The sequence below is a fragment of the Hyperolius riggenbachi genome, chromosome 1 (assembly GCF_040937935.1).
Source record: "Hyperolius riggenbachi isolate aHypRig1 chromosome 1, aHypRig1.pri, whole genome shotgun sequence".
Classification (NCBI taxonomy): Eukaryota; Metazoa; Chordata; class Amphibia; order Anura; family Hyperoliidae; genus Hyperolius; species Hyperolius riggenbachi.
This window is the reverse complement of record NC_090646.1, coordinates 216124386-216150796: the sequence shown is the minus strand read 5'-3', so window position 1 is coordinate 216150796 and position 26411 is coordinate 216124386. Positions and strand designations below refer to the sequence as shown.

General features: G+C 48.2%; 1 protein-coding gene across 1 annotated transcript in view; it reads right to left on the bottom strand.

Moving 5' to 3' along the window:
* The window catches only part of QRFPR (pyroglutamylated RFamide peptide receptor), a 159160-nt gene that overhangs the window by 57862 nt on the left and 74887 nt on the right, over window positions 1–26411 (bottom strand). The window contains exons 2-3 of the mRNA XM_068270268.1: window positions 10104–10262; window positions 6408–6469 (exon numbers count right to left, since the gene is read on the bottom strand). Of these exons, the coding sequence (XP_068126369.1) occupies window positions 6408–6469; window positions 10104–10262 (221 nt within the window). The remainder of the gene's footprint in view (window positions 1–6407; window positions 6470–10103; window positions 10263–26411) is intronic.

The following is a 26411-nucleotide window of genomic DNA, read 5'->3' as shown; positions in this document are numbered from 1 at the left end:
TTCTATGAACTCATCACACACCTAACGGAATACCTTGGGATGTCTTCTTTCTAAAATGGGGTCACTTGGTGGGGTTCCTATACTGCCCTGGCATTTTAGGGGCCCAAAACTGTGAGGAGTAGTCTGGAAACCAAATGCTTTAAAATGCCTGTTCAGGGGTATAAGCATCTGCAAATTTTGATTACAGGTGGTCTATGAGGGGCCGAATTTTGTGTCTTCTTAGATGACAGGGTGGCTTCTTAGATGACAGGTTGTATTGGCACCAAAGTGCAGGAAGCGCAGGATGTTCTCAAATCGTGACCTGGACATGGCAGCAGAGAACATGGGCATGTGATATATTGGGTGCGTAGACCAATAAAACCGCAATACATTATTTTTGACTAGACCCATGTTAAGGAGAAGGCCCCAAAAAATGTTATGCTCGGAAACTTGGAGTGGTTTCTACCGAAAAGGCTGGGCATGGTAGCTTCTTGGATTGGCGGTTGCGTATTGTGTGGCATAACTGTTGGTCTCAGCGACAATTAAGTCGTAGAGACCAGCAGTGATCAGAAAAAAAAAATTCTGTCACTGCGGTGGGGCGGGTGAGGGTGTGGCCAGGTGATCAGAAGCCCGCAGGGGGCAGATTAGGGCCTGATCTGATGGATAGGAGTGCTAGGGGGTGACAGGAGGTGATTGATGGGTGTCTCAGGGGGTGATTAGAGGGGAGAATAGATGCAATCAATGCACTGGGGAGGTGATCGGAAGGGGGTCTGAGGGGGATCTGAGGGTTTGGCCGAGTGATCAGGAGCCCACACGGGGCAAATTAGGGCCTGATCTGATGGGTAGGTGTGCTAGGGGGTGACAGGTGGTGATTGATGGGTGTCTCAAGGTGTAATTAGAGGGGGGAATTAGATGCAAGCAATGCACTGGGGAGGTGATTGGGGGGGGGGTCTGAGGGCAATCCGAGGGTGTGGGCAGGTGATTGGGTGCCCGCAAAAGGGGCAGATGAGGGTCTGATATGATGAGTAGCAGCGACAGGGGGTTATTGACGGGTGATTGATGGGTGATTAGAGGGGAGAACAGATGTAAATAATGCACTGGAGAGGTGTTCAGGCGGGGTCTGAGGGTGATCTGAGGGTGTGGGCGGGTGTTTGGGTGCCCACAAGGGGCAGTTTAGGGTCTGATCTGATGGGTAGCAGTGACAGGTGGTGACAGGGAGTGACGGGGTGATTGATAGGTGATTAGGGTGTGAATAGAGGGGAGAATAGATGCAAGAAATGCACTGGCGAGGTGATCAGGGCTGTGGTCTGAGGGCGTTCTGAGGGTGTGGGCGGTCGATTGGGTGCCCGCAAGGGGCATATTAGGGCCTGATCTGATGGGTAGCAGTGACAGGTAGTGACGGGGTGATTGATTGGTGTTCAGTGGGTGATTAGAGGGAAGAACAGATGTAAACAATGCACTTCGGAGGCGATCTGAGGGCGGTCTGCGGGCGATCTGAGGGTGCGGGCGGGTGATCAGGTGCCCGCAAGGGGCAGGATAGGGTCTTATCTAATGGGTGTTAGTGACAGGTGGTGACAGGGGGTGATTGATGGGTGATTGACAGGTGATTGACAGGTGATCAGTGAGTGATTACAGGGAATAATAGACGTATATAGTACACAGGGGGGGGGGGGTTGGGGAGGATCTGAGGGTGTGGGGGGGGGTGATCAGGAGTCCCCAGGGGGCAGTTTAGGACCTAACCTAAAAAATAGCGTTGACAGATAGTGACAGGGAGTGATTGATGGGTGATTAGAAGGGAGAACTGACGTAAACAATGCACTTCGGAGGCGATCTGAGGGCGGGTGTGCGGGCGATCTGAGGGTGGGGGGGGTGATCAGGTGCCCGCAAGGGGCAGATTAGGGTCTGATCTGATAGGTGTTAGTGACAGGGGGTGATTGTTGGGTGATTGACAAGTGATTGATGGGTGATTGACAGGTGATTACAGGGGAGAATAGATGTATACAGTACACAGGGGTGGGGGTCTGGGGGAGTCTGGGGAGGATCTGAGGGTGTGGGGGGGGGTGATCAGGAGCCCTCAGGGGCAGTTTAGGACCTAAACTAAAAAATTACGTTGACAGATAGTGACAGGGGGTGATTGATGGGTGATTAGGGGGGTGATTGGGTGCAAACATGGGTCTGGGGAGTAGGCAGGGGGGGTCTTAGGGGTGCTGTGGGTGATCAGAGGGCAGGGGGGGCAGATCAGTGTGTTTGGGTGCACATAGGGAGGGCTGCAGCCTGCCCTGGTGGTCCCTCGATCACTGGGACCACCAGGGCAGGAGGCAGCCTGTATAATACGCTTTGTATACATTACAAAGCGTACTATACGCTTGTATGGCGGCGATCGCAGTGTTGACATCCTGCCGGCGCTTACTACCGGCCGGCGGGATGACGTTGCGGGTGGGCGGAGCCTGTTGCCAGGGGCAGCGTGCGTCACCAGTGACGCGATCGCTGCCCCGCAGAGCCGAAAAGGAGCCGACGCCGAATGGCGTATTGCAGTCCTTTCGGTGTCCACTTTGCCGCCGCCCATCGGCTGTAGGCGGTCGGCAAGTGGTTAATCTGGACCTAGTAAAAAAAAAAAAAACTAAAAAAAGGGTTGAGTCACAAACCCATTTTAATAGAAATGGCTTAACAAGTATTATAGAAGTAGTGTGCATGCTGTGTACATAACACAAGGGGCTTGATTCACAAAAGAGTGCTAACTGTTAGCACGGTCGTTTTCGCGCGAATTTTCGCATTGCGCGCGATCGTGAATTTTCGCGCTAAACGATAAAGTTTTCGCGCGGAAACGATATCGATTTCACGGTAAAATTCGCGTTTGCGCACGAAACCGTTATCGTTTCGCGCGAAAATTCGCGATCGCGCGCAATGCGAAAATTCGCGCGAAAACGGACGTGCTAACAGTTAGCACTCTTTTGTGAATCAAGCCCAAGGTGTGCTAAGTAGTAACACATGCTGCGTAGGCGGGCCCCCCTGCAAAAAAAATCAACCCCCCCCCAGGGCCTGCTCAGGGCCGTTTTGGGGGGCAGGAGGGGTCGCAGCATGAGGGGAAAGCGTGGCCACACATCGACGGGGAGGGGGGACAGTCCCCCCCTCACCTTGGGCTCTCCCCTCAGCACGCTCCCCTCCTGCAATTATCAGTGGCAGAGGGCGGCGGCAGGAACACATACCTCCATCCACTGCGGAGGTCCATCTCTAAGTGCCTCACGCTACTTCCTGTTTAAACAGGAAGTAGCATCAGACACTTAGAGATCGGAACCTCCGGCGCGTGGAACGCATGGAGGTATGTGTTCCTGCCGCCGCCCGCTGCCGAGGTGAGGAACTGTCCCCCTCCCGGCCGATGTGCGGCCAGGCTTTCCCCTCATGCTGCGACCCCTCCTGCCCCCCAAAATGGACCTTAGCGGGCCGCAGGTGCAGATCCTGCAGCCCCTATTGTTACGCCGCTGCACACCACACAACATTCACCCCATTCCATATCAGAATTCCCTGCTGTTACCTCTCTACCCTTCCCAACTCATCATCCTGGACCTGTAGCCATGCTGACATCAGCCCCACTGAAGCATAGAGAGCTGAATGGGCAGTAAGGATGGGACTACCCATCCAGACTGCGAATCCAGCACTCTGTGCTCCAGAGATGGTGACACTGGGGTGGCTCCATGATATTGAGCAAGAAAAAGTGGGGGAGAAGGGACAGCTCAGCTGGCAATGTGATACACACCCCCTTAGCCCTAGATCGGTGAGGCGTGGAAACATGCACTGTAGTGGTGTGGCTTGTCTGAGGAACCCAGATTCACAAAGGGATTTGCAGGTTCACAAATTCCTGAACCAGTGAACGTTATCTTGCAGGTTCACCGGTTGGCTGGTGGACCGCAGTGCGAGTAGTTCATCCATCAGATTTTCCTGGCAAACTGCTCTGAAGTTTTTCAAGAGGAGGAAGACTATTAGAAATAGTGCAGCAAAACAGCCACTGTCAATTCTGTTTATTACTTTTATTACATGTGGAGCAATGTGGCAAAAAGCATTGTTTAACCACTTGAGGACCCACCCGTTACCCCCCCTTAAGGACCAGCGCTGTTTTAGGTGATCTGTGCTGGGTGGGCTCTGCAGCCCCCAGCACAGATCAAAGGGCACTCAGAGCGATCAGATCGCCCCCCTTTTTTCCCCACTAGGGGTATGATGTGCAGGGGGGGTCTGATCGCTCCTCCTGGCTGGCATTTTGCGGGGGGGGGGGCACCTCAAAGCCCCCCTCCGCGGCAAAATCCTCCCCCTCCCTCTCCTACCTGCCACCCCCGGGAGATCTGGGCTGCACAGGACGCTATCCGTCCTGTGCAGCCAGTGACAGGACGTCCCCTGTCACATGGCGGCGATCCCCGGCCGCTGATTGGCCGGGGATCGCCGATCTGCCTTACGGCGCTGCTGCGCAGCAGCGCCGTACAAATGTAAACAAAGCGGATTATTTCCGCTTGTGTTTACATTTAGCCTGCGAGCCGCCATCGGCGGCCCGCAGGCTATTCACGGAGCCCCCCGCCGTGAATTGACAGGAAGCTGCTTCCTGATTAATTAGGCTGCAGCTGGCGACGCAATACTGCGTCGCTGGTCCTGCAGCTGCCACTTTACCGACGCACGGTATAAGCGTGCGGTCGGCAAGTGGTTAAAGCTTTGTTTTTTGTAATTTTAAAAATTGATGTGTTTTTTTTACCATGTGTTGAGGTTTGGTGAATGGATAAGTGGCCCAGTACAAAGCGGAGAACCGCAGTTTATGATCTTAAAGGGACTCAAAGCTGAAAACATTAAAAAGATTTATACATACCTGGGGCTTCCTCCAGCCCCATCCGCTCGGATCAGTCCCACACCACCGTCCTCCGCTGCCCGCAGCTTCAGGATCCGGATCCCGACACTAATGTTAGTCAGCTCCAGTCTACGCAGGAGACGTGCGCTCTTTGCGTATCTCTTCAGCAGCCGCTGGAGAGATACGTAGAGGGTGCACTTCTCCTGCGTAGACTGGAGCCCACTGATGTAAATGATGGAACCCGGTTCCCGAAGCTGCGGACAGCGGCGCGAGAGCAATCCGAGCGGATGGGGCTGGAGGAAGCCCCAGGTATGCATAAATCTTTTTACTTTTTTCAGCTCTGGTACACTTTAACTTGGAAGGTAGGCAACTGGGCAGCACGGTGGCGTAGTGGTTAGCACTCTTGCCTTGAAGCATTGGGTACCAGCCAGGGCAATCTCTGCACAGAGTTTGTATGTTCTCCCCATGTTCTGCATGGGTGTTCTCCGGGTACTCCGGTTCCCTACCACATCCCAAAAATACAGATAAGTTAATTAGCTTCACCCTAAATTGGCCCTAGACTATGATACATACACTACAGGATACATATATAGACATTAGATGACTATGGTAGGGATTTGATTGTGAGCCGACAGTTAAGTGATATATAATATACTAGTCGGTACTGCGCTATATAAAGGCTAAATAATAATAATAACTGAATAACCAACCTTATCGCACCCAGTGTTTTTAACAGCACAGCCACAAAACAGCCCAGCGGATTTAGTTATAATCATCAGTGTAGTGAATGAGAAGCCCCATATATATTAGGTAAACCCGCTTGAATCACTATCATGATGGCCATGAAGGTTGTCTGTAGAAAATGTTTCTCGCAAGGTTAATGTCAAAGGGGTTGATGCATGAAGCAGCGGTAATATTGCTGTGCACATACAGTTCACAGCAGTGTATAGCACATTGCGCAATCAGCTTGATCAGTAAGTGTGATCTGCAGTGCATGGTTAACCTGATCAGTGCATTGCGCAACTGGAGTTACCTATGTACCTGCGGGTCGCACTAACTGCACAATGCCCGGTACACTGCTACCGGTAGTAGCAGTAATATTACTGTGCACTGTCTGCGCAAAGCAATATTACAAGACACAGAACATTTACATTTCGCTTTTCTCATGGCGGACTCAAAGCGCCAGAGCTGCAGCCACTAGAACGCGCTTTATAGGCAGTAGCAGTGTTAGGAAGTTTTGCCCAATGTCTCCTACTGAATAGGTGCTGGCTTACTGAACAAGCAGAGCCAAAATTCGAACCCAGGTTGCCTGTGTCAGAGGCATAGGCCTTAACCATTACACTATCCAGCCACTATTACTGCTGCTTTGTGCATCAACCCCATATATACAAATCACCTTCCCTGCCAAACTAGTCCATGGTGCTTCAACATTACAACCTAACGACCTAAACATCTCTTACAAGTATTAAAAACAATTAAGGCCCTTCTGTGAACAAAAAAAGGTTTATGAAAATATGGAATTGTATTGTTTTCCTCAATTTCCCATCAAGGTTTATATTAAAGCTATGGAGATCTATGAAGATATAAAATAGAATTGTGTTACCTCTAGGTGCTGTGCTTGCCACAGTGGAACGCCAACAATTGCTGCTGTCAGCCACACAACACCTGCAAGAAAGATTCATATAACATGTAATTGTAGTGCAAAGGAAACACAGTGAAAAATACTTTGTATTCTCAAAATAATGTTATCAGCCCTTGCTGTTTGCTGTACACTGGCAATTTTACTGGAGTTTTATGAACCAATGCCATTGTATATAAAGACTGCAATTTACAATGCATAGGCTGTCCAATACACATACACGCATACAACTTAATGCAGATGAAAATTTAAAAAAATCTAACCGATTTTCAGTTTTTGACGGAGTACCATATAATAGTCTTGATTCACAAAAGGGTGCTAACTTAGTTCGCACGCCTAAAAGCCCGTTAGCACGCCTAAAGCCCTTTAGGACGCGCAAAGTTTTGCATGCTAAGTTAGCGTGCACAAAGTTTAGTGTTGCACAGTGCACGCGAAATGTCGCACCGGGTGCGACCAAACCTTTGCACCGGGTGCACCGTTTTAGGCGCACCCGGTGCGACATTTCTCATCACACCTGGTGCGACGTTTCGCACGCACCGCTAAACTTTGCGTGCGATCAATGAAAGCTTTGGGCGTGCTAACTGCTTAGCACCCTGGTTAGCACGCCCAAAGCTTTTAGGCATGCTAACTGAGTTAGCACCCTTTTGTGAATCGAGCCCAATGAATTACTATACTCTGCCATGGGTTATTGCGCATAGTGAATGTAGTTTATTTAGGAATTATCATGTGTTCAATTTCAATCGTTATAGAGAAACTATAGTAAGAATAACATGATTAATAAAATTGCCTTATTTTTCACATTATTCATTTATGGATTATTTAGTCAGTATTTGCCAATTGTAAAATCTTTCCTTACCCGATTTACATTCTGAAATTTATAACAGGTGGCCACATCTTTAGTACTGGCAGGTGCATCACTGTGCATAGATCTCTCAGTAAACAAACATTCAGCAGAGGAAGCTGTGGCTGGCTTGTCAGCAGGGCCGGATTTGTACTTTCCAGCGCCCTAGGCCGGCTGTCACCAACCGCGCCCCCCCCCCCCCCCATTCTGTCCAACTCTGACTAGTTTGAACGGGCCCCCCTCTGTTTTGCTGCTTTGCCCCATTCAACAAAGAAGCAGTGCATGCTCTGTCCACTCCATGTAATTCTGCGCTCCTGTCTGCATGCACAGCAGGCGATAGTGTTCTGGGCTTGCATACTTGAGAAATGACGCTCATGTATAAGCACTCAGCAGCACTTGTCAAGTACACATACCCATAACACTCCCTTGGCTCCTGTGCACCTGCATACAGGAGTGCAAAATCACAAGGAGCCCCAGTGGACAGCGCTGCTTCTTTGTCCTCTGTGCGACTTGCTGCCGTCAGAGCCACAAATAGGGGACAGTGCAGCACAATGCAGAGAAGCCCATCCAAACCAGAGAACAGGTAAGTAGGATCCGACACTACACACACTGGCATATATGTAGTGTAATGCTAGGTACACACGATGCAATGTTCTGACAGATTTACTGTCAGGTCGATTATTTCCATCATGTCTGATCTAATTTCATTTTTTCCATCAATTTGCTGTTTACTTCTATGAAAAATCATTCAGAAAATTGATTGGAAAGCAGATCGAACATGTTGGAAATAGTCGATCTGACAGTAAATCTGTCAGAAAATTGCATTGTGTGTACCCAGCATAAGCTCAGGTGTACTTTACACAGTGACAATTTAGCACTTAAGACAGATTTTAAAATCAGTCAGCAGGAAGTTTTGTAACAGAATAACACTTTTTATTGGCTAACCAAAAGAAAAACAGTGAGCCTTTGGTTAATGAGCCATCTTCAGACTTTGTTACTGTATACAAGATGTGCACACAGCTATACATAGAGATGCATTGATTGTTTTGTAAATATAAATAAATGTAACAGTTGTCATTCTGTTTCAAAACATCCTGCTTTCACGGATGGTCAACACAGCACAGTACTTTGCTGGCAAAAAAATAAGCCAGGAAAGAGTTAAACTCACACAAAGAATGTTGTTGTCATTCTCTAGGAGAAAAAAAAAGCCATAAATTTAAGAGTTCTGAGGTCTTTAACAGCACTGACCTAGTAGTAATAAACTATCAGCAGTCAGGGAGGGGGAGAGCTGCTAATTCCTGCCTGTGAATGCGTGCTGAATGAGAAAAACTAATCGGAACTCAAGAGTTCTGCTACTTGAGCCCATATATTTTTCTTCTCACAGCAGATTGTTTGTCCTATCTCATCATAAAGGTGACAGCAGATGCTGAGTGACTGGCATAACACACACTTTGCACAAGTAAGAGAGATGCAGGGATCTCTGGAATTCAGGCAGACCAGAGCAAAGCAGGAGTGGTGATTTACTTTGACATGTGACCTCTTATCTCTCCAAGTCCTGCGCCCTGCTGATTTTTATCGCCCTAGGCCATGGCCTCTGTGACCTTCCCAGAAATCCGGCCCTGCTTGTCAGTTGGAGCTGTCATTTCCCAAAATGCAATGAGGTTACACAGTAAACTGTCAGGATCATGGGCCTGACATCACACTGTGGGAGGAGTTTCACCACAATATTAGCCATACAGCCCCCGCGATGTATAGGAGAGAAGGTAAAGATTTCTTGTGGGAAAGGGGGTATCAGCTACTGATTGTGGTAAAGTTCAATCTTTGGTTAAAGTTCCTCTTTAACCTCCTTGCCGGTCTAATTCTCGCCGGCAAGGAGGCTGCGCAGCACTTTTTTTAATTTTTATTTTTTTCAAATCATGTAGCCAGAGTCCAGGGCTCGCTACATGATAGCCGCTGAGCGGCGGCATCCCCCCACCCACTCCGATCGCCTTCGGCGATCAGAGTAAGCAGGAAATCCCGTTCAGAACGGGATTTCCTGCAGGGCTTCCCCGGTCGCCATGGCGACGGGACGGGATGACGTCACCGACATCATGGACGTCGGGACGTCACAGGGAATCCCGATCCACCCCTCAGCGCTGCCTGGCACTGATTGGCCAGGCTGCGCAGGGGGTCTGGGGCGGGGGGGGCGGGTAGTTGCGAATCGGCGGGTAGCGGCGGCGATCGAATGTTACAAGCAGCTAGCTGCATGTAACAAAACAAAAATTATGCAAATCGGCCCAGCGAGGCCTGAGAAATCCTCCTGCGCAGGTTACCCCGAGCTGAGCTCGGGATAACCGGCAAGGAGGTTAAAGGACAACTGAACTGAATTGCGGGGCATATGAATGGTGCCATACTTATTTCCTTTTAAGCAATACCAGTTGCCTGGCTATCCTGCTGATCCTCTGCCTCTAATACTTTCAGCCATAGACCCTGAACAAGCATGCAGCAGATCCAGTGTTTATGACATTATTGCAAGATCTGACAAGATTATCTGCATGCTTGTTTCTGGTGTGATTCAGACACAACAGCAGCCAAATAGACCCGCAGGGCTGCCAGGCAACGGGTACTGTTTAAAAGGAAATAAATATGACAGCCTCCATATTCTCAACACTACAATTGTCCTTTAAGTTAATGTGTCTGAAACATGAAGCTAGAAATAAATCTGCTTTCCCCCAATTCACCTAGTAAATCAGCAAACATACAGTATGTCGAATATACAGGCATGATGAATAATTATAGACATCACCACTATGATAAATTACTGCATTTTTTCATCTTACCTAGCATGGTGAATGCCCTTCTGTTTGTGTACTGCCATTTCATCTTTAAAGGGTGTATTATTCCCTGATGTCTTTCCACGGCAATACATGTCATTGTGAGAATTTCAGTGACAATCGCTGTAGACTGGACAAATGGGACCATTTTGCATGCAAATGCACCTGCGAGATCAACAAAAGACAGAGATAGAATTTTAATATGTATTTTTTGTAAGTGGTGATCTTCACAGCAGATTACTCACGCCAAAACATGCAGTATTGTGATTAGTGCTGTATTCTGAACATTAAGAGACAGTTCTTACAATCCATTCAGTTTATATTATTTTGGTGATAAAATGATTTTCTGATTGGAGAAATGATGAAGTTGTCACATGAACCTCTTACATACAGTTCACTATTATAGAAAATAAAGTCCTTCACCTCTGAATGGAACCAACACATTCCTAAATTGCTTCAACACAAACCTCTGCTCAGTACAGGCAGTACCAGGCTACATGCTTTCCTGAGCAGAAGGGAGCAGCTCGTCGCTGGAACTGGGGGAAGTGAGTAATACCCCTGCGGCATTACTAGGGGGCCACTAGACCCCAGTGGAACATATGGGAGACCACTAGATACAAGGAAACCATATATGGGAGCACTAGAAATCAGAGAAATGTATGGGGGACGACTAGATACCAGGGATGTGTATGGGGAACACTGGAACACCACAGAACATATGGGGACCTATACCATTAGGGTAATGTATGGGGACCACTAGATCACCGGAGAAGCTTGTGGGGGACCACTAAACTACCAGGGAAAAATATGGGAACCACTAGACTACCAGGGAGATCTGTATAAAGAACGGGGATCACAGGTCAAATAGAGGAACGTAATCGATTAACCATTATAATGGGGATGCAGTGAAAGCTATTACATTGAAATATTCATTCATTATTTTCTCAGTTCATTCGGTAGCAAAAACTCACCTTTATTTTAGAATCAAATATAATAACCATAAACTGTGAGTGATGTCAACATCATTTTAAGTTTTGTGATCAGTGGGAGAGATAGCCAAATAAAATGTGTGGGTTTTATTTACAGTAGCACATTTTATTTCAAAACTATAATGGGGAGAAATGAGAAATTACACATTGTTTTGCATTAAAAAGTATAGAAAACACCATTTTTGGGAGAATATACTTTCCAAAGAAAGACTACGTTTCCCATAAAAAATCAAGATATATATACACCAGGTTCCAAATTATTTTGCAAATTATATTTCCCTCTGATTTTCCTAAATAGTGGATGCAAGTGGCAGTCAGCATTAGTGTTGGGCGAACAGTGTTCGCCACTGTTCGGGTTCTGCAGAACATCACCCTGTTCGGGTGATGTTCGAGTTTGGCCGAACACCTGACGGTGCTCGGCCAAACCGTTCGGCCATATGGCCGAACTAAGAGCGCATGGCCGAACGTTCCCCGAACGTTCGGCTAGCGCTGTGATTGGCCGAACGGGTCACGTGGTTCGGACCCGAACGCGCTCTGATTGGCCGAACTGTCACGTGGTTCGGGTAAATAAATACCCGAACCACGTCATATCTCCGCCATTTGTCTGTGGGTTTAGCTTTGGGTAGGCAGGCAGGGTAGTTCGCGCTCCAGCCACGCTAGCCAGGGTCCCCCCTGTCATTGTGTCACTGCTGGGAACAGTAGTACACCGCTTGCTCAGCCACACTATATAGCATTCTGTTTACTGCCACTCTGTGTACCTCGCTCAGCCACACTATATAGCATTCTGTTTACTGCCACTCTGTGTCTGCTGGGAATAGTAGTACACCGCTTGCTCAGCCACACTATAGCATTCTGTTTACTGCCACTCTGTGTACCTCGCTCAGCCACACTATATAGCATTCTGTTTACTGCCACTCTGTGTCTGCTGGGAATAGTGGTACACCGCTCGCTCAGCCACACTATATAGCATTCTGTTCACTGTTCTGTGTCTGCTTGGAATAGTGGTACACCGCTCGCTCAGCCACACTATATAGCATTCTGTTTACTGTTCTGTGTCTGCTGGGAATAGTGGTACACCGCTCGCTCAGCCACACTATATAGCATTCTGTTTACTGTTCTGTGTCTGCTGGGAATAGTGGTACACCGCTCGCTCAGCCACACTATATAGCATTCTGTTCACTGTTCTGTGTCTGCTGGGAATAGTGGTACACCGCTCGCTCAGCCACACTATATAGCATTCTGTTCACTGTTCTGTGTCTGCTGGGAATAGTGGTACACCGCTCGCTCAGCCACACTATATAGCATTCTGTTTACTGTTCTGTGTCTGCTGGGAATAGTGGTACACCGCTCGCTCATCCACACTATATAGCATTCTGTTCACTGTTCTGTGTCTGCTGGGAATAGTGGTACACCGCTCGCTCAGCCACACTATATAGCATTCTGTTCACTGTTCTGTGTCTGCTGGGAATAGTGGTACACCGCTCGCTCAGCCACACTATATAGCATTCTGTTCACTGTTCTGTGTCTGCTGGGAATAGTGGTACACCGCTCGCTCAGCCACACTATATAGCATTCTGTTTACTGTTCTGTGTCTGCTGGGAATAGTGGTACACCGCTCGCTCAGCCACACTATATAGCATTCTGTTTACTGTTCTGTGTCTGCTGGGAATAGTGGTACACCGCTCGCTCAGCCACACTATATAGCATTCTGTTTACTGTTCTGTGTCTGCTGGGAACAGTAGTACACCGCTCGCTCAGCCAGAGTATATAGCATTGTGTTTACTGCCACTCTGTGTACACCGCTCAGCCAGACTATATACCATTGTTTACTGACACTCTGTGTACACCGCTCAGCCAGACTATATACCATTGTTTACTGACACTCTGTGTACACCGCTCAGCCAGACTATATACCATTGTTTACTGCCACTCTGATTCTGCTGGGAACAGTAGTACACCGCTCGCTCAGCCAGACTATATACCATTGTTTACTGACACTCTGTGTACACCGCTCAGCCAGACTATATACCATTGTTTACTGCCACTCTGATTCTGCTGGGAACAGTAGTACACCGCTCGCTCAGCCAGACTATATAGCATTGTGTTTACTGCCACTCTGTGTACACCGCTCAGCCACACTATATAGCATTGCGTACTCTGCCAGTCAGTGTGTATATTGCTGGGATCAGTAATACTCCACTCACCGTCAACCACTATATGAGCTCAACATGAGTTCCCCAGAGACCTCCGCTGTGAGCAGCACTCCCAACAACAGCAACAGCCAACGCCCCACGCAAGCTATAACATCCACCCCAGCAGCCAGTGGTCAGCAGCAGCCCTCCCCGGAGGAGAACGTTGTGTCCATCAGTCCGTCGCCAGAGCGATTAATGAGGGCTGCCATTGAGGAGATGATGGGGCCTGATGTGGAGGAGGAGGTCTGGCTCAGGCCAGCATCCCAAGTTAATGTTGAGGACGATGAGGGGTCTGTGTCTGGGGATGTTGGGGTGGCAGAGGTGGTGGGTGGGTCAGACTCAGGAGAAGAGTTGTATGATGAGGATGATGATCGGGACCATCTGTATGTGCCTCAGAGTCCGACCCCGGAAAACATGTTGTATCGTGTGTTTAGGTACTAAAATCTGCGTTCCCTCCCAGTAGTGTTGGGCGAACAGTGTTTGCCACTGTTCGGGTTCTGCAGAACATCACCCTGTTCGGGGTGACTATATAGCAGACTATATAGCATTGTGTTTAATGCCACTCTGTGTACACGGCTCAGCCACACTATATAGCATTGTGTTTACTTCCACTCTGTGTCTGCTGGGAACAGTAGTACACCGCTCACCCGCCACTGTATAGCATTGTGCTCTGTGTCACTGCTGACAATAGTGGTACACCGCTCACCCACCACTGTATAGCATTTCTGTACTGCCACTGTACTGCTGCCAGTCAGCGTGTACTTTAAGGATAAGTGAAATGAGGAAGAAATCCGGTGAAAGAGGGAGGGGCAAGGGAAGAGGTGTTTCCCCTGACGGTTCACGTACAGGCCACAGGGGAGCACCCAAGAAAACCCACTCAATACTGCCCATGTTGTCCAGGACAACAACCCTCACAGATCCAAAAGAACAGGACCAGATAATTACTTGGATGACCTCTCAAGCGTCCAGCAGTGGGTTAAGCAGCACCAGCACATCACGCACGAGGTCCGAGTCCTCAGCCAGTTAAAGTCTGGGCTTTCTTTGAAGACTGCACTGAGGATGTTACCATGGCGATTTGCAAGGTGTGCAAGACCCGCCTGAGCAGGGGGAAAAGTATTAACAACCTCTCCACCACCAGCATGAGCCGCCACATTCTATCCAAACATCCCACTCTGTGGGCAAACGCGGCAGGACAGGGTACCACCAGCAACACTGCCTCCCTTGGGTTCACCAGACTCACCACCAGACCCGCCTCAGCAGCAGCAGTAGCCCAGCCATTGCGTGGTTCACAACATTCACAAACATCAGACGATGCTGACACTGTCACTTTCCGGACTAGTGCTCTTGAGGTCTCCCAGTGTTCATCAAACACAACAACCAACAGCCCTTCGGTGTGCAGCGCTACGGTTGAGATGTTTGAGCACAAGAGGAAATTGCCAGCAAATGACCCCCGGGCCGTGGCAGTAACAGCCAGCCAGCATAGCCAAGCTTCTGGCCTGCGAAATGCTGCCATATCGAGTGGTGGAGACAAACAGCTTCAAGGGCATGATGTCAGTGGCCATCCCACGTTACGTGGTTCCCAGCCACTACCACTTTGCGCGCTCTGCAGTGCCTGAGTTGCATGAGCACGTGGTCAGCTAAATAACCCGAAGCTTGAAGAATGCCGTTGCCTGCAAGGTTCACCTCACCACTGACACCTGGACGAGTGCGTTCGGCCAGGGTCGATACATCTCCCTTACCGCGCACTGGGTGAACCTTGTGGAGCCTGGCAGCGATTCCTCACCTGCTACGGCGCGGGTGTTGCCCACGCCGCAAACAGCTGGATAACAACAGCAGCACCTACCTCTCTGACTCCTTCTCCTCCAACGCATCTCAAAGCTGTACCTCATCCGGAAATGCTAACCCAGCACCAGCAGCAGTAGGATCGTGGAAGCAGTGCAGCACAGCTGTTGGCATGCGTCAGCAAGCGTTGCTGAAGCTGATCTGCCTTGGGGATAAGCAGCACACAGGGGAGGAAATTTGGAGGGGAATAAAGGAACAGACGGATTTGTGGCTGGCACCGCTGGACCTGAAACCGGGCATGAAGCTAGACACCTGGCACGAACTGGCAATGTACGCAATAGAGGTGCTGGCTTGCCCGGCAGCCAGCGTTATGTCGGAACGCTGTTTCAGTGCTGCCGGAGGCATCATCACAGATCGGCGTATCCGCCTCTCCACAGAAAATGCAGACCGTCTGACTCAAATTAAAATGAATCAATCCTGGATTGGAAACGACTACGCAACACTCCTGGACCCCAACCAAGTAACATGACCGATGAACATCTGGGATGGTTTAGCGTTTCCGGTCCCTGTTTATTGAACCTCTCATCTGTATTACATTTATGACTGCATGGCGGCAAAAAGCATTGCTGCTATATCCGCACGCTTTTTGTCCTCATGCAAGGCCTGGGTTGTTGTGTCTCACAAAGCGTGGCCTTCTCCTCCTGCGCCTCCTCCTGTTCCATCACGTGTGCTGCTGCTGCTGCTGCTGGGTTACCGTTGCCGGTCCCTGTTTATGGAACCTCTTATCTTTATTACATTTATGACTACATGGCGGTACAAAGCATGCTATCCGCACGCTTTTTGTCCTCATGCAAGGCCTGGGTTGTTGTGTCTCACAAAGCGTGGCCTTCTCCTCCTGCGCCTCCTCCTGTTTCATCACGTGTGCTGCTGCTGCTGCTGCTGCTGCTGGGTTACCGTTGCCGGTCCCTGTTTATGGAACCTCTTATCTTTATTACATTTATGACTACATGGCGGTACAAAGCATGCTATCCGCACGCTTTTTGTCCTCATGCAAGGCCTGGGTTGTTGTGTCTCACAAAGCGTGGCCTTCTCCTCCTGCGCCTCCTCCTGTTCCATCACGTGTGCTGCTGCTGGGTTAGCGTTGCCGCGTGGTCCCTGTTTATTGAACCACTTATCTTTATTACATTTATGACTGCATGGTGGTACAAAGCATGCTATCCGCACGCTTCTTGTCCTCATGCAAGGCCTGGGTTGTTGTGTCTCAAAGCGTGGCCTTCTCCTCCTGCGCCACCCTCCTCCTGTTCCATCACGTGTGCTGCTGCTGGGTTAGCATTACCGGTCCCTTTTCCTGGAACCTCTTATATGTATTACATTTATGACTGCATGCCGACAAAAAGCATGTTACCTGTGCAAAGAAAACAGACATTTCCCGCATTTAAAAGACAGTTTTCCCTTTGAAACTTTAAAATCGATTTTCTCAAAAACTATAAGCTCTTTTTGCTAAATTTTTTTTCCTCTTGTACCCACTCCCAAGGTGCACATACCCTGTAAATTTGGGGTATGTAGCATGTAAGGAGGCTTTACAAACCACAAAAGTTCGGGTCCCCATTGACTTCCATTATGTTCGGAGTTCGGGTCGAACACCCGAACATCGCGGCCATGTTCGGCCTGTTCGGCCCGAACCCGAACATCTAGATGTTCGCCCAACACTAGTCAGCATCATCTTTTAGTCATCAACCATTAGAGCAGAATTCAAATGTTACTGAACAAACCACCTCATGATAACGAGATTTATTCAAAAATGTAAACACTTAAAATGCACTGTTCCAAATTATTACACACAACAGTGTTTTAAAACAATTTATAGGCTGTAAAGATCTGAAAATGGTAATTTGTTGAATTTGCAGCATTAGGGGATATTTACTATAATCAAAAGCTATTTCAACAAAAACATCTTAACAGGTCAAGTTATGTATTAACATAGGACCCCTTATTTGATAGCAGCTTCAGAATTCTTGCATCCATTGAACTTGTGAGTTGTTGTGTAACGATTGTGGAATAGTCTCCATGGTCAGCGCACCAGACGTGCGCTGACGCGGCGGATTTCCTCCACAAGCGTATTATTGCGGACACCCAGGCTAGGTGCTATGCACCCGCAGAGGGCAATTCCCACCGGCAGATGGCGCTGTGGAGTGCAGGCGAACACAGCCGCTGCACAGCCACAGATGCCAAATGGGAATTGTACAGATCCGGGACAAGGTACAATCAGGCAGGGCTGAATAGCCCACAGGGAACAGAGCAGAAGGACAGAACCAATGTGTGCCCACCAAATTAGTCGCCACCCAGCGACGGCGAACACACAACGGCGGAAACGAAGTAGGAAACGCAATCGCAAGAATGGCGATTGCCAATAGCGACACAAGACTGAGCAGGACAGAGCACAAGGGTAGCAAAGGCACAGCAAATCATACAAAGAGAAAGATAAAGAAAATAACAAACGCTAGCTGAACGCGAACACCGCACTCATTCGCAACAGTGCACGCGTTCGTGCGCGGTCTCCGCGTGTTACGCACAACAGAGACAAGCACGCCTAACTAACCAAAGACAGACAAACACGAAACAGAGAACGCGAGCGCTTGCTTAACGGTTACCTCACCGAGCCTACAGCAAGCGTTTCGAATCAGACAAGACAGACACACGAAAACAGGGACAAGCGAGAGATAGGATCCACAGCACTAGCGAAAAGTGGCTAGCGCGATCCCAGAAGACAGAACAGAAGGATCCCCAGCGCTAGCGAAAAGTAGCTAGCGCGATCCCAGAAGACAGAACAGAAGGATCCCCAGCGCTAGCGAAAAGTAGCTAGCGCGATCCCAGGAGACAGAACAGAAGGATCCCCAGCACTAGCGAAAAGTAGCTAGCGCGATCCCAGAAGACAGAACAGAAGGATCCCCAGCGCTAGCGAAAAGTAGCTAGCGCGATCCCAGGAGACAGAACAGAAGGATCCCCAGCACTAGCGAAAAGTGGCTAGCGCGATCCCAGGAGACAGAACAGAAGGATCCAAACACACGGCAGACAGAACAGATGAGGTAGGCAGAAACAACCGCTGTTCCAACCTACACTCCAGACTCAATCAGGAGGATCCACAGCCGCTAACGCTAGGGCTTGTGCGATCCAAACACAAGACAGACGGAACAGGCAAAACAGATAATGCAATCCTAACTGCACTAGGGAACTGCCTAGTGCATCCCCACGAATTACACTAAGATAACTTCAACAAACGAGAATGGCTGACACTCCAGCAGTGTCCATCAGGAACAGACCATGGAAGGGAAATGTCCAGCAAAGCATTCTGGGAGCAGAATGCTTTTATAGTGCCAGTCATCAAAAGAAGGCAGGTAACGGATTTGCATGACTAATGTATGCAAATCCCTCAGCAACACAAGCTGCACAACTGACAGAAGGTCTCCTTTCCAGAGTCCTGCAGCAAGCAAACCTAAACAATGGTCAAAAGGCTGCCTGCCTGCGCAGGCAGCTGAGCGGATTCTCACAGTACCCCCCCTCCTAGGGTCGAATTCCAGACGACCCTCAAAACTGATATCTCCAAACCACTCTAACAGAAGACTCATGAAGGTCGGGGCAGCCCGACAAGGTCCAATTCCAGAGTCAGTCCACCCGAAACCGACCTCATCGGAAACAGAAGCCACCGAAACATGCCCATCAGTACTACCAGTCTCAGTATAATACCCATCAGGACTGTGAACGCCAGAGAAGAAGCCATCGACACCCTCCAGACAATACCCACCACCTTCCAAGGAGCGTCCGAAAATACCAAATCTGCCACAAAACCTGTTCGAAGTGTCTCTTTCAAAACAAAAGCCGCTGTTGATCGTATTCAGGGTACCAAGCAAAACTTCTCTCGGAATCTCCCAGAACGCCTTGAAGCTCCGCAGAGATTCCAAGAAGCCAGAACGCTCACCAGGCTCACATGGAGAGCTACCAAGCACCCCCATGGAACCTATGACAGTTCCAGATTCAGAATTAGCAGGACACCCATCAAGATCAGGACTTTCAGGGACCACTTCTGGGCATGCAAGCAGGCAGGCTAAATCAGAACATGTCTCCACCGAGGAAGCATCTGAGTACGCTGGTAACCGAGGCACACTTGGGCTTTCTGGGTCACAGAGCACACTGGGGTACACCAGCACAGGAGAAACCTCAGGACATGTCGGGGAACTGCCAACCTCAGAGTCCGGCACGACAAGACCAAAACCAGGACCCGGCAGAAAATCGTCACTAGTAGAGGTCACAGGTACTGGTCTTTCAAAAGAAGACTCGGTCTCAGGCTTAAAAATCTCAATGACTGTAATGATATCTGACAGAAATTCATCATTGACTACACATGACTGAAGCTCCACCAGAGCTGAAAAGGTAACCAGCAAGGCAGCAATGCCTGCTGAAGTGGGCAACACCTCAGAAGGACTTGGGGGGCAGGAGACGTCTCCTACAAGTTCTGCACCCTTTGGGAGGTACTCGGAGATCTCCAGGAGGTCAGACAGGACCTCAGGAACATCCTTTTTCAAGTTTCCTAAGAAGGATTCTGAACTATCCATGTTACAGGGCAAAGCTTGAACTTTATTTTGTGAACCGGGCAGATGTCCCAGGGAAGGTTCCACCATAAACTGAGACTGAATTTCATCATCAGGACAGGGATACACAGAAATATCTAGAGAAACTAACTCTGGCCTTCTGAGTTTCGTTTCACTGCAGGGAAACTCCTCCATAGCAGTCAAACCAGACTGCAATTCCAAAATAGCAGAGAAACAGGTAACAATGGTTGCAATACCTAGACGAGCCTCTAGGGACACTGCAGGAGATTTTAAACAAGGTAATATTGACTCATCCAGATTACTGGGTGGAGAGTCAGTACTTACTTCAGAATCAGACTCGCAAATGTCAATGCGAGTGGACATAATGTCTTTATTCATGATACAGGGCAGGCTCCGAGACATCTTCTCTGGACAGAGCAAAGGTGCTTCAGTATCAGGTTCACAAAACCAAAGTGCTGTCTTACTCTTAGACTCAGCTAACGATGTCGAATCCGAGGAGACAGAACGCAAAATTTGCGAATCCACAATCGCTTTAGGTTGCGAAACCGAACACTCCAAAGACAGGGATTCTGAGGTCTCCAGGCTGGATTGCTGGATCTCAGAAACGCCAGCTGACAATGTACCTTTACAAACGTCACCTGAATGACTTACACGTAATTCATTCAGAATCATTTTCCACATACAAATCAGCGGACTCACAAAGTCAAATTCACACCCCTTTTTTTCTCTTAAGGCGGAAGCATAACTTATACATGCTCTCAAGACAGATTCACTTCTGGCAATGTAGTACTCACAAAACGACTCTGAATCGTTCTCCAATTCATACGACAACGCTTCGAGCTGTTTTTTCTGGAACGGGGGCTCCCATTCACACCTGACTAGGTCTGAGCATTCATACTGAACAATGTTAGGGGAAGTTGTGACAACAACATGAGGAATCATATTAATTTTACTCTTGAAACTGCATGGTTTGGGAATTTTCCCCATAGCAAGATCATAGATGGAAGATCTTAAAGTAGTACTGAGAGAAGAAGATCTGTTTTTACATGACAAAGGATCCCACAAATCATTGACAAAACTGACACACTCACGCCGATCACAATCGACAGGAACATCTGAGAAACAGGCATGAGATCGCACAGATTTAACCTCTAAACAAACGGGAGAAACTCCATCAGAATTCACGCAGGTGTCCACAGTCGAGGCACACCCATTCATTTCAGGTCACACAGTGTCCAAACTCACTTGCTTTACCCCAGTAAGACAGGAATAATCAAGTGACAATGGTGTCTCTTTATTGGAAATAATTGGTTGGTGTGTGTGCAATTCATCCAAAATAGTCTGCCACACATAAATCACCAGATCCACATCACACTCATCACATGCATCAGAATCGATCAAAAGGTACATAGAGTCGAGACAATCATTCAGGTCATCCGCGCTCTTTGCGATATAAAAATCGCAAAAGGCTTTCCAATCGAAATCAAACTCTTCCAACAAGGCCCCAATCTCCCATGAGGCAAATGGCGGTTCAAACAACCCAGTATCTAGGTAATCTCCATATGGGTTGGGGTCAGGAACGAGGACAGACTTTTTAACTGCTTTAATGTAGTGTGCGATCCTACCTATAATAGGATCCACATATGCCTTTGCCTCAGGCAATGACATCTGAAACAAATCGAAGGTTCCCTCTGCCCTGGGAATTTTGGTTGGGCTGGACATTCTGTAATGATTGTGGAATCGTCTCCGTGGTCAGCGCACCAGACGTGCGCTGACGCGGCGGATTTCCTCCACAAGCGTATTATTGCGGACACCCAGGCTAGGTGCTATGCACCCGCAGAGGGCAATTCCCACCGGCAGATGGCGCTGTGGAGTGCAGGCGAACACAGCCGCTGCACAGCCACAGATTTCAAATGGGAATTGTACAGATCCGGGACAAGGTACAATCAGGCAGGGCTGGATAGCCCACAGGGAACAGAGCAGAAGGACAGAACCAATGTGTGCCCACCAAATTAGTCGCCACCCAGCGACGGCAAACTCACAACGGCGGAAACGAAGTAGGAAACGCAATCGCAAGAATGGCGATTGCCAATAGCGACACAAGACGGAGCAGGACAGAGCACAAGGGTAGCAAAGGCACAGCAAATCATACAAAGAGAAAGATAAAGAAAATAACAAACGCTAGCTGAACGCGAACACCGCACTCATTCGCAACAGTGCACGCGTTCGTGCGCGGTCTCCGCGTGTTACGCACAACAGAGACAAGCACGCCTAACTAACCAAAGACAGACAAACACGAAACAGAGAACGCGAGCGCTTGCTTAACGGTTACCTCACCGAGCCTACAGCAAGCGTTTCGAATCAGACAAGACAGACACACGAAAACAGGGACAAGCGAGAGATAGGATCCACAGCACTAGCGAAAAGTGGCTAGCGCGATTCAGGTACAGAGTAGCAGAACAGAAGGATCCCCAGCGCGAGCGAAAAGTGGCTAGCGCGATCCCAGGAGACAGAACAGAAGGATCCAAACACACGGCAGACAGAACAGATGAGGTAGGCAGAAACAACCGCTGTTCCAACCTACACTCCAGACTCAATCGGAAGGATCCACAGCCGCTAACGCTAGGGCTTGTGCGATCCAAACACAAGACAGACGGAACAGGCAAAACAGATAATGCAATCCTAACTGCACTAGGGAACTGCCTAGTGCATCCCCACGAATTACACTAAGATAACTTCAACAAACGAGAATGGCTGACACTCCAGCAGTGTCCATCAGGAACATACCATGGAAGGGAAATGTCCAGCAAAGCATTCTGGGAGCAGAATGCTTTTATAGTGCCAGTCATCAAAAGAAGGCAGGTAACGGATTTGCATGACTAATGTATGCAAATCCCTCAGCAACACAAGCTGCACAACTGACAGAAGGTCTCCTTTCCAGAGTCCTGCAGCAAGCAAACCTAAACAATGGTCAAAAGGCTGCCTGCCTGCGCAGGCAGCTGAGCGGATTCTCACATGTTGCTTTAATTTCTTTGCAGGATGTCAGAATAGCCTCTCAGAGCTGCTGTTTGAATCTAAACTGCCTCCCACCCTCATATATCTTTTGCTTCAGGATGCTCCAAAGGTTCTCACTATGATAGAGGCCAGGGGAGGATGAGAGTCACACTATGGGCCCTTTTACACTTAATCAGTTGCTCTCAGTTATAACTGAAAGAAAACTGATTTTCAAAGTAATGCCCATGTTTTCCTATGGCCTCTTTTACACTTAACGCGTTTTAACTGAAATATTCTTCACAATGCACTGCTATGGAAAAACCACGCACCAACGCGTACTAACGCACACTAACGCATACCAACTGATTAAGTGTAAAACGACCCTATCAGTTTTTCTCTTTTTATGCTGATAGCAGCCTATGGTGCAGAGGCATTCCTTGCAGCATGAGCTGGTGCATTGTCATGTATGAAGATGATTTTGTTATGGAAACCACAGTTCTTCTTTAAGTACCAAGGAAGAAAGTGGACAGTCAGAAACGCCACATACTTTTCAAAGGTCATTTTCACACCTTCAGGGACCCTGAAGTGGCTGACCAACTCTCATCCCATGATTTCGACCCAAACCATGACTCTTCCACTTTCTTACTAATGTCCGGACCTTGCTGTAGCATGATGGACATCCACCAATCATCCACCACTCCATCCATTTTGACCATCCAGGTTTGCATGGCACTCATCAGTAAACAAAATTGTTTGAAAATTCTTCTTCTTGTTGTTCTGGGCCCGCTGTAACCATTTCCGCTTGTGAGTATTGATTAAAGGGAATGTCCAAGCAAAATAAAAAAATGAGTTTCACTTACCTGGGGCCTCTACCAGCCCCATGCAGCCATCCTGTGCCCTCGTAGTCACTCACTGCTGCTCCAGTCCCCCGCTGGCAGCTTGCCGACCTCGGAGGTCGGCGGGCCGCATTGCGTACGTTTTTACGCATTCCCGCTAGTGCAGGAACATTAACACATACATTTTTACGCATTACTGGTTCAATGCGTAAAAATTTACGCATTAAACCAGTAACGCGTAAAAATGTATGCGTTAATGTTCCTGCACTAGCGGGAATGCGTAAAAACGTATGCAATGCGTCCTGCCGACCTCCGAGGTCGGCAAGCTGCCAGCGGGGGACTGGAGCAGCAGTGAGTGACTACGAGGGCACAGGATGGCTGCATGGGGCTGGTAAAAGCCCCAGGTAAGTGAAACTCGTTTTTTTATTTTGCTTGAACCTTCCCTTTAAGGGAGAAGATTTATTCATAACTGCAATCTGGACACCAGAGGCACCAGCAGCTTCAAATATCTGTTTGCTACTTTGTTATGGCATTTCGGCAGTTGCTCTCTTAATCTGATGTGTTTGTTTGGCAGAACCCTTCCTCATTTTGCTTTGCTTTTATCTGCAAAACCCATGTGTGCTCTGAGTCAGTCACAAATTTTTTAAGGGTCGCTCCACACTCCTCCCGTTCCAGATCGGATTCGTGTCAAATGGATACATTTTTCTGAAAAACGTATCCGTTTGACACGGATCTGATCTGTATGGTAGGGCATGTTCCAGTCCGCAAGCACGTCGATCGCATCGGTATTTACACGTCCCTGCTCTACTCTTTGAGCCACTGCTCATCCTGCCGCTTGTCCTGCCGCTCGGTCCCTTCCACAGCCTGGAAGCCAGCAGAAGCGTGGCTCTCCATAGGCTGCAACAGGCCAATTCTGCCTAGCAACAGGGAGAATTTTCATTGGTTCTATTGCAGCCCAATGGAGAATCCCCATGCTTTTGTCGAGACGTCGTGACGTCATACTCGCGCATCCCGTCACCGGACGGCGGGATGCGCGAGTATGACGTCACCACAACGATGGGGTGTGGCCGAAACAGGTAACGCGGATGAGGTGACCAGCCTAGTGAGAGCGGACAGTATCCATTCTCATAGGCTTGCATAGGACACATTTTCCCATCCAGTCCGGGAAAAAGTGTAAAATCTGAACTCTCCGTGACGTTTTCTCTATGTGCAACACGGATCTGTGTGCGATCCGTGTTTCTGCACGAGTGGAAGCGGGTCCTATTTTTAACATAGGATTCCAACATTTCTGCATAGTTTTAAAAACGCATCCCAAGGATACTTTTTTAAAACAAGTGTGAACCGGCCCTAACAGTACGATGATCATGCTTACGTTTGCGGGAAATATAAAGGTTTTCAACTATTTCACACTTTTTTGGCAGCAGAGAGGTCATTTTTCTTTTTTCATATTGCTTGAAAATGGCTGCTTAATATTGTGGAACACACTTTTTTATTTGTTTTTTCTTTAATCTGACTCACCTAGCGATCCTATGCCTCTTATACTTTTAGCCATAGCTCCTGAACAAGTATGCACATCAGATGTTTATGACTGAAGTTCTACTTCAGACGCCCCACGCTTATTTCAGGTGTGTTTTTTAGATACTTCTAATGCCTGAAAGATCAGCAGGGCTGCCAGGAAACCGGTATTGTTCAAAAGGAAATAAATATGGCAGCTTTCATATCCCTCTCACTTCATTTGTCCTTTTAAAGCAGCAGGGTCAGCCATACTATACCAGAAAAAAAACACATATATAAGTAGAATACTTACTACTTACTACTTACAAAAAACACATATATAAGTAGAATACTTACTACTTACATTTTAGTTTAGGTTTTGATATCAGTGAATTTTATTTAGTAAATGAAGAGAATTCTGTTCCTGGCAGTCTCCATCTCATTTTCCTCTCTTGTGACTGAAGCCAAATCCTGATGTCATTTCCCCCCTTACTTTTCTCCTCCAATCTGCAGTATCATCTCTGGCTTGCTTTCTAAACACGTGTGAGCACAGGATAAGTTTTCAGCTCAGCCTGCCACACTGAACTGTTCCCAGCCCAATCACTGAGGAGCAGGAATGTGGGAGGGGAGATGACAAGCTTCCCTCTCCCACTGTCTTTGGCAATGGCAAGAGAATAAAGCCTGGCTGACTGAGATGAGATAATTACAGCAGAAACATTTCTGAATAGATTGGAGTGCTTTCAACGCAGGGTGAGATTCCTGGCAGCATTATAAACAAAATGCAGTGTTTAAGGGGGGTTTTATATGCTGGTACTGAAAGAGTAAAAGAAGTTTTTATGTTATTTATTTTTCTTCCTTTAGCAGTTCTGGTTTGCCATGAATTTACTGGGTAGTGCAATGCCTGGCAGATCTCCTGCTTTCTTTCAGACACTATACCCCAATCTATTGCCGGAGCTCGGCCCACGTCTTCACCTATAGACAAGCCCCCGCTTGAACAGGACACTGAATATGTCTCCTGACTTCGGTTACCCCAGGTCCTAATCTGCAAGGTATAGCGGCTGAGGCAGAGAAAGCCAGAGTACCACCAGAGCAAACAAGACTATGCAGCTGAGTGATATTAGGTAGTAGAGTGGAATGCTTTTGTGGAGGAAGTTACACAGATCACACCAGGAGCTATGAACAAGGGAGCAAGATTGCTCAAAGTGACCGCAGCTCTGAGCTTCCAATAATCGTCATTATAAACAAAACACAATGGTTGCTCAGTGCGACCGCAGCAGTGAGCATCTGATGTCCACAAAACTGAGTAACAATGACAGAAAACAGATAGACAGATGGAATGTTTGCCAGCTTCCGATAACTGTCACAATAAACAAGACACAATGGTTGCTCAGTGCGACCGCAGCACTGAGCATCTGATGTC